The 12,876-nt window shown below is 31.9% G+C and overlaps 1 protein-coding gene and 1 long non-coding RNA gene across 2 annotated transcripts; both read left to right on the top strand.

The window, feature by feature from the left end:
• The first annotated feature begins 2,047 nt into the window (after positions 1 to 2,047).
• On the top strand, positions 2,048 to 3,694 carry LOC134699747 (uncharacterized). Its single transcript, XR_010103653.1, has 3 exons — positions 2,048 to 2,124; positions 3,092 to 3,154; positions 3,628 to 3,694. It is a non-coding gene; the product is annotated as an uncharacterized LOC134699747 (long non-coding RNA).
• A 4,588-nt stretch (positions 3,695 to 8,282) lies between these two features.
• Positions 8,283 to 10,135, top strand: LOC134699793 (uncharacterized). The gene is made up of 2 exons (XM_063561208.1): positions 8,283 to 8,730; positions 9,450 to 10,135. The coding sequence occupies exons 1-2, from the start codon at positions 8,289 to 8,291 to the stop codon at positions 9,743 to 9,745; spliced, it is 738 nt and encodes a 245-aa protein (XP_063417278.1). The 5' UTR covers positions 8,283 to 8,288; the 3' UTR covers positions 9,746 to 10,135.
• Positions 10,136 to 12,876: the final 2,741 nt, after the last annotated feature.

Raw genomic sequence — 12,876 nt, 5'->3', positions numbered from 1 at the left:
GAATAACCTTTCAAAATATTTATCAACGTCCAATGTAAATCATCAGTATTGACTTAATGTGCTAGAATGAATAATAACCAAATTAAAAAAACAAACAGATACTTATTACATTTTACAGGAAAATAACACTTGTCTTAAAATTTGCATTAAAATTATAATGTCTTATAATTTACATTAAAATTTTTCATTTGATAAATGCTGTTATATTAAGCTTAAAACAGTAATTTAAGTTGTAAAATAGGAACGAAAGATACCAAAGGGATATTTAAGCACATTACTAGAAAACAATTAAGAAATGCCGTAACAAACAACGGAAAACGATCAAAGAAAAACAAAACCCAACAATATACAAAAGCACAACTAAAGACTGAATAATACGAACTAAACCGGAGTACGTTGATATCAAGTACTCCGGAATAAAGCTTTGAAATTCGGTAATGTATAATAATTTTACATAATTTCTTATAAATATTTTTTTTGGTCATCTTCAGACACGCTAAATCAGACTTTGATTTCAAGATGATGGTGGGCAGATTGACAGAAACGCTGAATACGATACTACAGAAAAGAAAAAAGTCTGACAGCACGTACGTTCTCAAAATAATACCAACTATTACTTGGTGTTTGAAATTATTTTCTATGACTATTTGCGTTGTAACAAAAGGATTGGACTGATTGTTTATATTAACATAATTGAAATAATTGCATTTGAAATGAGCATCAAGTTACAAAAGTGGAACAGAAATGTGACATGCTGTCTCCGTGGCTTAAAAAAATGAGGCTATAATATGAAAGATTAATGTTAAGAATCAATTGATGATATTCACTATTTGATAGACATCATCCAATTCTCAATTTTATCATCCAAAACTCATATTTTACAGATTATAATTTCAAGTCACATACACACATTTTCACAGTTCTATTATAGTTTTATTACATAAGCTAACCACCAGATAACTGCTATCCCGTGAATTAAGTAATTGACCTGTCATTTATGTATCACAATATTCTAATTTGAATAAATCAACAAACCTATACAAGTATAGTTATATGCACGTCTGTGGAAATTGATTCATTCGTTCAGAGATTAACAGCGAACTCTTCACTCCGTAAACACGATGGTGCTATGGAACGGCGAAGAGTTTCAACTCCACTAGTGAAACATGAACATTTGAATTAACCCAGGCTTGTTAAAAAGATGAACCAATAATACAAAAAAATGTCAGTGGTTTCTTTTACAATAATTGACCAATTTTAAATAATCTTCACGTGGTAATTTTTCCTTTCTATTTAATACACACGCAGAGATCAAGATGCATGCACAGACGTGCTAGATGGAGAAAGCTGTACCGACCCCTTCAGGTATGTATTTACCAATAGATACTTATGTTATACTTTGATTGTTATTGTCTTTTAACCCGTGAAAAAGACAAAAGAATACGTGATCATGGAAACCTCTATAGAAATAAAAGCTTAGTACTGTGAACGTAGTCTTACTAGTTCGATACAGACTACTTTTTAATAGTTTGCATTCTTATTTGCAAGACGGTATGGTAAGACGTTGACTGGCCTGTTTTTATGGGCTACTACAGGTATATCAATAGCAAAAATGAAATCCCCCTCTAAACAAGTAAAGCAAACGAATACAAAAAATGACGGCCAAAGTTCTTGGTTTTAAGATATAAGCTATTGCAAACATGGCGCGGAAAATGATTTTCTCTAGAATTTTCAAACAAAATATTGGCCCCTATTTCATTAAAAAAGTATGCAAAATAGTATAGAGAAAATAAAATGTTAAAAATTGGTTTTACAAACTAAAATGTTCTTTGAAAGATGCGTTAGTGAATTTTTATCAATTCACACTTTGGGCTTTTAACATAGTTCCAGATTAAGTAATGCAATTTAATGAAAACTCTATTTCTAAATATTTGATGATACGTATGGAGTAAAGCTCCTTTATATAATTTAAAATCTATATTGAAGAGATTTAAAAGTACAAAAGAAAGTAAACATAAGCTATTGTTCTTATCGTCCAATTTTTATATTTAGGTCAACAGATAATGTGCAGACATCAATGGCAATGCAACAGAAGGACAAAGGAAGAACACCAGATATTATTGAGTATGTGAAGCTGATTATAGATATAGGAAGATGTGGTGTGAGTGCCAATGAGACAACTCTCCATCCAAATAACAATTTATGAAAGTAAACCATTTAAGGTTAATGCACGGCCTTCATCACGGAGCCTTGGCTCACACCTAACAACAAGCTATAAAGGGCCCCCAAAATTACTAGTGTTAAACCATTCAAACGGGAAAACCAACGGTCTAATCAGTCTATGTATGCTTTACACTAATGGCTAGTTATAGGTTTTTGAATCGTATAACCTGTCTCAAACTAGTGTTGTAGCTCAACAGCAGTTAAATGCCTGGATTTAATTACATCTAGTTTTGTAACTATTGTAGTTATCAGATAGATGTTTTTGCATTTCCCATATGCACAACATGAACTCGACTATTTCTGCTTAATTGAAGTTCGCAAAAAAATGTAATATAGTTATAGATGTTGTAGTTGAACAATATTTCACAGAAGATGTTATTGAATTTAGTCAGCTACAACTGTAGTAATTTACTATTTTGAAAAGGAATTCCCATAAGTTTGCAATACTTTTTTTTCCAACTTTACAAAGATCATCAGTGATTAAGGGGTCTAAGTAGTCGAGCTACTATATCACTAGTTTAAGGTCTTTAGTTCGAATCCCGAACATGGCAGGTGCCAACTTCTCCTAATAATTTTCAGTTTCCATATAGAAGATCCGTGGTTCTCTCCCTCATTAAAAATTTTCCGCCACAAAACATAACAGCAGTCCTAAATTGACTTTAAACCTCAACCAATCAATCAATCTATTTTTCCATATGAAAATTTTGTGAAGACACACAGCCATCAGTCAATGACGTGGTAATCAAATAATCAAACTATATTATTTCGTTTATACAAATCTTAAGATTCATTTTGCATAACACAATTTTTTGTTACAATGTTTCTGGACATGGTGCATATCTTTGTGTGTATTGTTTTTTATTCAAAGGTCAACCTATATTGACAAGCAGAAAGCAGATGAAAAACGTACTGAGATTCCGCCTGTTCCTGGGTATGTATGGACTTTTTCTTCCTTAACAACATCAGTATGTTTTAAAGACAAACTGAATAATAGGGAACACGCATAAATACAGCTACTAATACCTATAAAATATTAACCTCTTACTCAAAATAAAACACCCCTCACCGCAGGGTCGACTGTCTTTTCAAAATAGATGCAATGTTTTTTCTCATGCCATATAGTTCAAAGTTTTCATATATAAATGAAAGCTTTCAATTGTTAGGAGGCGTCTTTAATTAGACGTTGCGAGATGAAGTCATGTTTTCTAATAAAATAATGATTGTATAGCCTGTTTTAATATTTCAACATTACTTTCTGTTTTTTACACAGTTTGGTTAGATTAATCTACACTATTTTTCGGGATTTACAGAAATTAATGCCTTTTAAAATATTCAGTCACTTAACAAATACAACATGATATATTTTACAAGCGCTGTTGACTATATAAATGCATTCCATTCTAGAGCCTTTTACGATATTGGTTGCGGAATTCAACTCTACTCAACTTCGGATGTCTCTAACATTATCCAGGCTATTCAATGGAAATCAGACGATTTCCAACGGTCTTATAAACCGGATGCAGTGTTACAGAACTACAAGTTTGAGACAGATTTTTTCCATATAGCGCCAAAAGATCCCAAGGATAACCGGAATTTTCCAAAAGATAGTTCAGGGAAGATATCTGTGAGAGTAAAGCTGCCAAGTGACATCAACTATCAGTTTCTGCATTTGAAGGCCTACATTAAATTTGGACCCAAGTGGAATTTGGTCGACGCTACTTTAAAGGTATTTTGCAGAACTGCATTAAAAGAAAATAATCAAGGAGTTTTTCCATTTTATGGTACCATGCTGCATTCAATTTAGTTCAGGTTAACCTAAGAGCTTTCCAATTGTAAACTTACACATCCTCGGCTTTCAAATATTTACCTTTAAGCGTTCCTGATGAAGATAAATATCCAGAAAAGCGCTTCGGACGCATGAAATTACAAAACGTGTTGTTTTTCATATTTTTTTCATTTTTACTTTCCATTATTTAAGCGACGCCTGCATTTGAAATATACATATCTTTATTGATTCGATATTCTACGGCTTGCATTTCCAGTCATGATTTCTTTGTTAGAGGGTTGCTACAAACAATGGAACCTTTACATCAAGCGTTCTTAGTAAGGAGTTTAAATCTTCACTCCGAAAATCAACCCAAAATTCCTACACCTTTAGCCAGAATTTTACTTACCGAATTTTTAAAATCACTTCATGGTTTTGTTTATCTTTTAAGTTGGAATTACTTGAACTAATCAATGCTCCCTGTAAATTTGAAATAAGTAAATGTGCTAACATGTATTCCGTTTTTCGTTTATTTATTTTTATCAATATCAATGTAGGAGGCTGGAGATGTTGATGCATTTTTATTTTAAAGTTGATAATCGTGCCGACAAAGGATGTCAATTGATAAAGAGAACACACCATTCCGTAACACAGGTAATCATGATTTTTCTTAATCTGATTGTTGTTTTCTTTTCGATATCAGGATAAATCAGTGACGTTTCAAGCTGTTAAATTAGATGCACTTTGTATTGTATCAAAACCATTAAAAGAACGTGTAAACATCTTACCAAATGGTTGCAAGTATGTAGCGCAAACCGACAACAGAGTTGAAGTAACCTTCCCTCCTGGTGCAGTTGAGAGTGAGGAATCTGTAACGTTACACGTACGTACAGTATAAACATTCTGAATTCGGGTTACTGTGGGTGCATTTATTTTCGTGGTAATCAATTTTAATCGATTGAGAAAGATTTTTCGTTAATATTTGATTTCGTGATTTTACCATAGTTTGCTTAAATCCCTATAAAAATTGTTTATTTCTTTGAATGTTGCATTCGTTCTTCCCTGGTACAAAGAAATCCACAACATTGGTACCAAACAAATAATAATTAATTAACAGTCGAATCAAACAGGTGATGAAATTTATACAATTATTCTTCGATAAAAGATCATGTCTTATTGGCAGATTTATAGAAAATAAATGAATAAAAAGGCGTCAACAACGAGCATATGTAAGCACGACGATTATAGAGTGCCTGACTATATCGTCCGGACCTTTACAAAGATACATTTCTTATATAGGTCTGTCACTGCAAATGCATGATTTAATAAGAAAGATGAAACAAAATAAATGTAAGGGTTATGGCATTGAAATTTTATCTTTTAAAATGTAGAAACTTCAAATTCGGTTTGAAGTTATTACATTTTTTCATCATTCAAAAACTTTTTTGCTAGGTTATTCCTGTGAATAAAGCAATTTTGCGAAGACAGTACGAGGAACGGAGTAAAAATGGAGAAGCAATTCTGGCAATTTCTGATTGTTTGTATACTACTGGGGATACAAACCTGAAACAGAAGGTTCAAGTCAAACTACCACTGAATGATATCAGAAAACCCTCAGAGTCAGATGAAGACTATGTGTACAGACTTTTCAGACAAAATACACATGGACAATTTACATTAACAGATAACGTGGTTACGGTTGATGAAAATCATACCGCAGTTTTTGAGACGGACAAGATTTCTGGGTATCGGCTAGCATATTTAAATTTTGTAGTTATAACATCAACATGGTTGATTCGCAGTTCAATGTTTATTTTCAAGTGATATAATTATTACGTCTTTCAAAATCTAAAAAAAATCTAGCAATATCCTCGTAAAGGTTTCAAATAGACGTATGAAGGAGATTCATTTATATATTTCTGAATTTAAAATCTGTTACAGGAAATTCAACAAAAAGATAAAATTTTCGAATTGCACGACAATACATCAGTTCAGAGCTATAGTATATGGCTGTTGATACCTAACGATTTTAGTCCTCAAATGTAGAATCGACTACTGGAGAAAAAAATCCCTTTTCCCACAATATGTTCCTGGAAATATTTAGTTCATTGCATGTTATTTAAAATTGCGTTATAGTTTTATAACTGTATTCAAACGTCATAATTAGTCATTATTGATTGTTAAGGTCTTTTTATATAGCAAACATTTAATTGTTGCAGTGGACAGCAGACAAACATGGTGAAATTATTGGTGTACATGTATTGAATACTCATATGATGTGTGTTCCTTCCCTTGCATTATCAGCTTGAAGTTAATGATAATGGCATGCATATGTTGCTTGTTTGTAAAGTTAAATTTTAATTAAAAAAAATTATATGTTGAAACATTAAGTAAGGATCCGGTGACAAACATTTGTTACTTTTTGTGTCATTTAATCTCTTGTGAATAGTTGTGGCATTGTCAGTCTTTCCAATATCAGATGTTTTTGTTGTTCTTCTATTGATCCAATGTTTTCTTCTTAAAATTGTTGTGTTTTCCCTCGGTTTTAGTTTGTGATCTGAATTTTTTTCTCTCGATTGATAAATGACTTTTGAACAGTGGGTTACACACTATTGTCTTCATTTATAGTTAGACTCAAACCCTGTACCCTCTTATCGTCTCATGTAGACAACAAAATATCCCAGTTCTATGTCAGTTATAGATTAAAAAATGTAGCTTATCTTTATAAAAAGTGTTAGTTTCGATGCAACTGTTATAACTAGTTATTGATCAAAGACAACATTTATATTTATATTTATTTTCAAAATATAAATGTTTAAGGTAGTGGGCTTCTCAACTTCAAAGTACTTAATTTTTCAAAACACTAGTTTATATTGATAGGGGATTAATAAAGAAATCCAAAGAGCAAACAACAATAAGGTCACCGTGCTTGTTTTTGAGATATTAGCCATTGAAATTTTGGCGGGAAAATATTCTCTCTTGATCTTTTCATAGCTTTATCATTGACAAGTTGAAGTTCTCAAAAACTGTTAAAAACTAATTAAAATTTTATAAGACTTTTACAGATGGCGTATCGTTATACCTGTAAAAGATTTACAAAAATAAAAATGGGGGTTACCGGGCAATTTTTTTCAAGGCATTCAAATGAATAAAACCAGAGGATTCCGAAAATCTTACTGAAAAACCAAAAACAGGACAAGCCAGCTTCCTTAATCAACATTCCGTATATATTTGATAGAAACATATGTTTCAGAGCGCAATATTAAAACAGATGTAAAAGCTATAACATAGTCAAACTAGATCAGGAATGATTGCCTTTCCGATAGCTGAAATACATACATATAGCTGTGGTCCTCTATTTGCAATATCAATTAGCTTTTATCAAGCTGTATCAATAAAGACATGTAATGGTTTTTAAAACACCATAACATGTGGTAGAACCAATAATTTATCATTTAGATTATACTGCAACTTTACGAGTATCAGTACCCACCAAGTGTTAAAAAGTGTGTTATTTTGTTTTCCACCGACCACGTTTTTCTAAAGCAGTCTCAGCAGCAGTTTGAATATTCCTCTGGTATCTTTCACCGCCTTTTAAGCAGGTTACAAAAAGGTTAAATTAAAAAAAAAAAAAAACTGTAATAGCTCAGTCAGAGAGTGTTGCATTATAGTAATCAAAGGTACCAGGATTATAATTTTGTACGCCAGACGCACGTTTCGTCTACATAAGACTCAACAGTGACGCTCATATCAAAATGTTTATAAAGCTAAACAAGTACAAAGATAAAGATCATTGAGGATCTTAAATTTCAAAAAGTTGTGCCAAAAACGGCAATGCATTGTTCATGAATATATTGTATACATTGTATATCGCGTTGAGCCCATTCCAGTCCACTGCGAGAGGATTTAAATTGGTGATTTTTAAGCTGCTTGATATAGTAAAATGAGGCAACATTCCTTTTTTTACATATTCGCGTTATTGTTTTACTCACGATTATCAGTTAGTTTACAGAAGTAAGGTTTAACATCAGTGTATGCCGTCTTACTTACATTTGTATGTCGCTATACTCTGTACTTAACATAATCATTAGAATGTAAAATTAAGTTTCTATCCTTTTTTTTTTTTAGAACAAGCGTTTCTCTCATAGGCAAGGATGAACTAAAGAAAGGTCCACTAGAAATATCTGGAAACATTGAGGAAATGCATGGTCATCAATCCATCTGCAAAATTCTATTCTTTGTAAGTGAGGTGACGTCACGTGGTCTTACAGTTCTGCTCGCTTGTATTGAAAAATCAAAAATGCAAGCGTTTTGCCAAAACTGCGAAGAGAGAGGCTTCCAACTTTTTAAGAACTGGATAAGCAAAGATTTAGTCTTCAAACCACAAATCAAAATATCCATCAATCTTAAAGGATGTTTCAGTATGCCACGTTTCTCGTCAAGGAAACGATTAGATATGACCTTTTTGCCAAATTCCACAGAGAATTTTACAAGGTTCGTAGTAGAAATTAAACCAAAAATGGACCAAGATGTGTACGGTATTTTGTTACTCACCAAGGATCAGGAATTTTTGGATGAAATAATTTATAATACACTACTCAACAAAGAATACGCAAACGCTTCATCGCCCAGAAAACCAATTGACCGACAAAGATCACAGCGGTCTGATCTAAGGACAACCAAAGGAAAAAGTTTTATAGACAGGCAACCGACTGTTCCGGTTCGTCAATTCAGCGAAGATGGTAAGGGAAACAATACAAATAGTTATTCTATTTCTTACGCATAACTTAAGATATATACTTCCAATTTTATCTAACCTCAATACAAACAAATACAAAAAACAAAGATAACAATAGCTAGTTTACATTTAGCTGACCTATGAACAAGAATCAAACGCTTTGATAAGAGAATAATTTGTTACAGGTACGTCTCATCAAAATTGAAGAATTGTAAAGATGTTTAACGACCTAGAGGGCATATCTAAGCGAAATATTTTTGCCGTAACAAACTATATGCTTGTTTCGTCGATGTTGTTTACCATTTTTATTTTTCTATAGAGTTTCTTCATCACCAAACTAAAAGTCACGAATCTTATGTTGACATTGTATAGCACTTATATTCTCATTTTTATTAATTGTTTGCAGTTGAAATTAAGTGTGTCCATCTATTCCTATGTTTAACTGTTTGTTTTTATTGATTTGCGCAATTCTAAATGGGTAAATAAATCATACTTGTCATTTTGTTTTGATACTTTATTCAACTTTTCGTTAATACTAATTCATTTGAAAATGCCTGTACCAAGTCATGAATATGACGGTTCTTATCCATTCGTTTATGATGCGTTTTGTTATTTGATTTTGCCATGTGATTATGGACTTTCCGAATTGATTTTCCTCTAAGTTCAGTATTTTTGTGATTTTACTTTTTTTTTTTATATAATAACAATTATTTGTATATCCAGATTTCTTGTCAGAAAAAGGCATTATGGCTGTAGCAAAATTGCTTAATGCAGACAAAATGTTTGAAACTGTTCTTAATCTGGATATGAAACAAGTTCAGTATGATCAAATTTGTGAAAAGTTTCCATCGAGTAATAGACAGGCTTTTTCATTACTAAAATCTGCACTCGATCAGTTGAAGAAAAACAAAGTCGACAAGTTAACATCCGCACTTGAAAGTGCCGAGGAAGGGGGATTATCTGAAAGTATTCGTCAGATCTTTGAAGAGCAAGGAGACCTGTCAAAAGTACAGAAGTAACATGAACAATTTATTTGGAAGACTTTTTGATTACTTACTGTTCTACAACTCTTCCAGCATTCGAGTACATTATTGGGTTTTATAAATGTAGATTTTAGCATTCAGATATGACAAATACTGAAAAAATATTTCCAACCCACCGAAATAATTAAGTGAAGATTTCGTTTTCAAACTATTTAGTTCAATTGAGTGTATGTATTCTCATAGGAACAAATCAGAAATATTGCCGAATCATTAGATCTATTTGTTTTGAGGAAGGCATGACCATAGAGGAGAGAAATTGAATATTTGAATTATGTCTTATCTATAAATGTTTTGAGGAACATTTCATCAAATTTAAAATTAAGTTCTTGTCTAAAGGCTTATCTGCTATTGTATATTAGGATACAATCTGTTACAATCTGTTTAAGTATGGCACCTGGTCATTGTCTTGAATCGAATTATAAGAAGATCTATAACTTATAATACGACTAATAGTAACCATTCCGCAGCAAAATCTGAGTCAAGTCAGATTCCGATAAAATTTCCCTGGCTAAAAACATTCATACCATTATTACATTTGCATTGTCTATTGGATTGCAAATGGTCTGTTAGTCTTTTTATATTGGTTTTGATTGTTCATCGATAATGCATGGTTGAGTTGTGTCACATACATATTTGTATAATCATTTTAATATTCGTATTTATATACAGAAGGAACATAACTTTTTTACCAAAGAATCTGAAATCATCTCCAGTTATTTCTTGGGCTTTTGTTGCTCGGAGTTTCTTTTCAGTAGAATGTTGATAACTATTGTGTGTCTTTCCGTCGGTTTTCCGTGTTTTCCCAAAGCTATGTCTGTGTCTATTTCACTATGTGTTGTGGATATCTCGTTGGTATTTTTAGACTCCTTTTTTTAATATTTTGAAAGACACATGGATTTAATTCGATAAAAAATGAGAGAACATACATGTTGATTGTTTATTAAGAGAAGTTTGAAAGGGTTTGAACAGTTTAAAAGTGACAAATATAACATGAATACGTTTTAACTAATTGCTTGTCGTTTTATTTTACTTAATCATGTATGTCAAAGTAGATTGAATAGATAACACAACTTTACTAACTGAAGTCATTTGATACAAGAAATTGTTAATAATTTGATTGTAATGTGTCACTTTTTAAAGGGTTAAACAATGAATGTTTAGCAGATTGAAATAAGAATTAATTGTAATAACATCTAAATAGTTTGTCACACTGGATATGCTAGACTTTCTTTTGAGATTGTTTACACTCATAATGTATCCTCAATCTATTTAAATCAGAATTTAAGGAAGTAGGGGTGTATCGATGATCAAATTTAATACGTCCTCTAACAAGATAGGAATAAGAGTAAACTATAAAAAGAGCAAACCGTGTGAATCGACAGGAGTAAGACGATAAAATTTGCAAAAAATGAGAAGCACAAAAAAAGACTCAAACATGCATAAAGAGGTAAATATATATATATATATATATATAGCGCATGGTGCCAACATTATTCGACCGTTCCTGATGAGTTTTTGTAGACGAAAAGCGCGTCTGTCGTAAATACAAAATTTAATCCTGGTATCTATGATAAGTTAATTTCTATACATTCTTACCAGAAACATGGTAAGACATTTAACAATACAAAATATTCAGATATGTTCTACTTTTCATAACTTTTCAGCAAATTATGTTTATGGGCAAATTGATAATTTATCGGTTGCGTTAATGACAATGATACCTTTAAATTATCCTAATACATTTGTTAATAATATGAATCCAATATAAATGAGAGAAGGAAGGAATAGAAAATCAGTATACTGTATTGAAACAACACTGTCATGTCTATATTATATCTATCGTGTGGATCACATAACTTTTTCTTTATCACATCAATGACATATATTAGGTTACCGCACATATGTTGACCCGTGAAACTAAGGATGTAACACCTCTTTTAAAATACCACTTAAAGGTCATGATCTGATTAAAGATCCGTGTATAATGAGTTCTTGATGATTCGATCTCACGATATGATAGAACGAAATAATGTTGTTTAAAATCATATTGAATACACAAAGAAGAGTTTACATTATCGTGGGTCAATCATAAGCTACAGAAAGAAAACTTTATCAACCATAAGGGCCTTGATAGGGCAATTGTTTTCTTTTATTCTTTTTATTACTATTAAAAATACATCAACGGGTCATTAATGTAATACGTTATCAAATATTGGGTTGAAATATGTAAACATTGAGATGTTGGGTGTACGCAAATGCGCCTGTCAACCATCAACACGTGGTCTTCTATAATAGACATATGTCAATATTGATTAGAGTTTGATATGACACCCCAATTATACTAAAAGAACACAGTAATGTATAACAGTTTATCCCGTAGAAAACTATAGTCAGAACTGTATGTCCTTTTCATTAATCTGTCTTTTGAATTTGATTCCGATTTAGATTTAATTTACGTTTGTTTACAGCCTTGATGGTATCGTGAACGCGTCTTCAATCTTCGTGCAGGAAATCATGGTTTCAACACTGGCCGTATCAAAGAAAAGAGTTTGTTATTAACTGTTTCTACATGACAAATAAACACGTGGCATCAAGGAGAACTGACACTTGTCGGCATTGAGGCAAAGTACTTTGTTTATGGTAGGATACCATCGGTCTCGATTGACTGTCACTTAGTAAATCAGCACGTTAAATGTCCAAATCAGCCCTTTGGTCTATTATAACCAGGTTATAACATATATTATATTAGCTTGTTCCAATCATTATATGCTTGAATTGCCACTATAATTGAAAATGGACACCACCGACCGTCATACCAGTGAGAGATTAGCTATTTATAAAACGAAGTTTAATTCACCATTTTCTACATAAGGACATGTTTTATCAAGTCAGATATATGACAATTGTTTTCAATTCGCTTTATGTACAGGGGCTTTTGACTCTGTCATGTAATGAATGAATTTCCGTTGGGATTTTTCTTGGAGTTCGATATGGCTGTTATTTAACATTTTATCGTGTAGTTATGAATCGCATGTTAAATAAAAAATCACCACAATACTGAACTCGGAGGAAAATTCATATAGTAAAGTCCCTAATCAAATGACAAA

This window comes from Mytilus trossulus, unplaced genomic scaffold (genome assembly GCF_036588685.1).
Source record: "Mytilus trossulus isolate FHL-02 unplaced genomic scaffold, PNRI_Mtr1.1.1.hap1 h1tg000085l___fragment_1__unscaffolded, whole genome shotgun sequence".
Lineage (NCBI taxonomy): Eukaryota > Metazoa > Mollusca > Bivalvia > Mytilida > Mytilidae > Mytilus > Mytilus trossulus.
Note: the sequence above shows the minus strand (reverse complement) of the source record. Positions and strands in the feature narration are given on the sequence as shown.

Coding starts and splice junctions, on each gene's coding strand:
- LOC134699793 (XM_063561208.1), top strand. CDS start 8,289: ATGCAAGCGTTTTGCCAAAACTGCGAAGAGAGAGGCTTCCAACTTTTT. Junction 8,731..9,449: donor TCGTCAATTCAGCGAAGATG/GTAAGGGAAACA, acceptor TTGTATATCCAG/ATTTCTTGTCAGAAAAAGGC.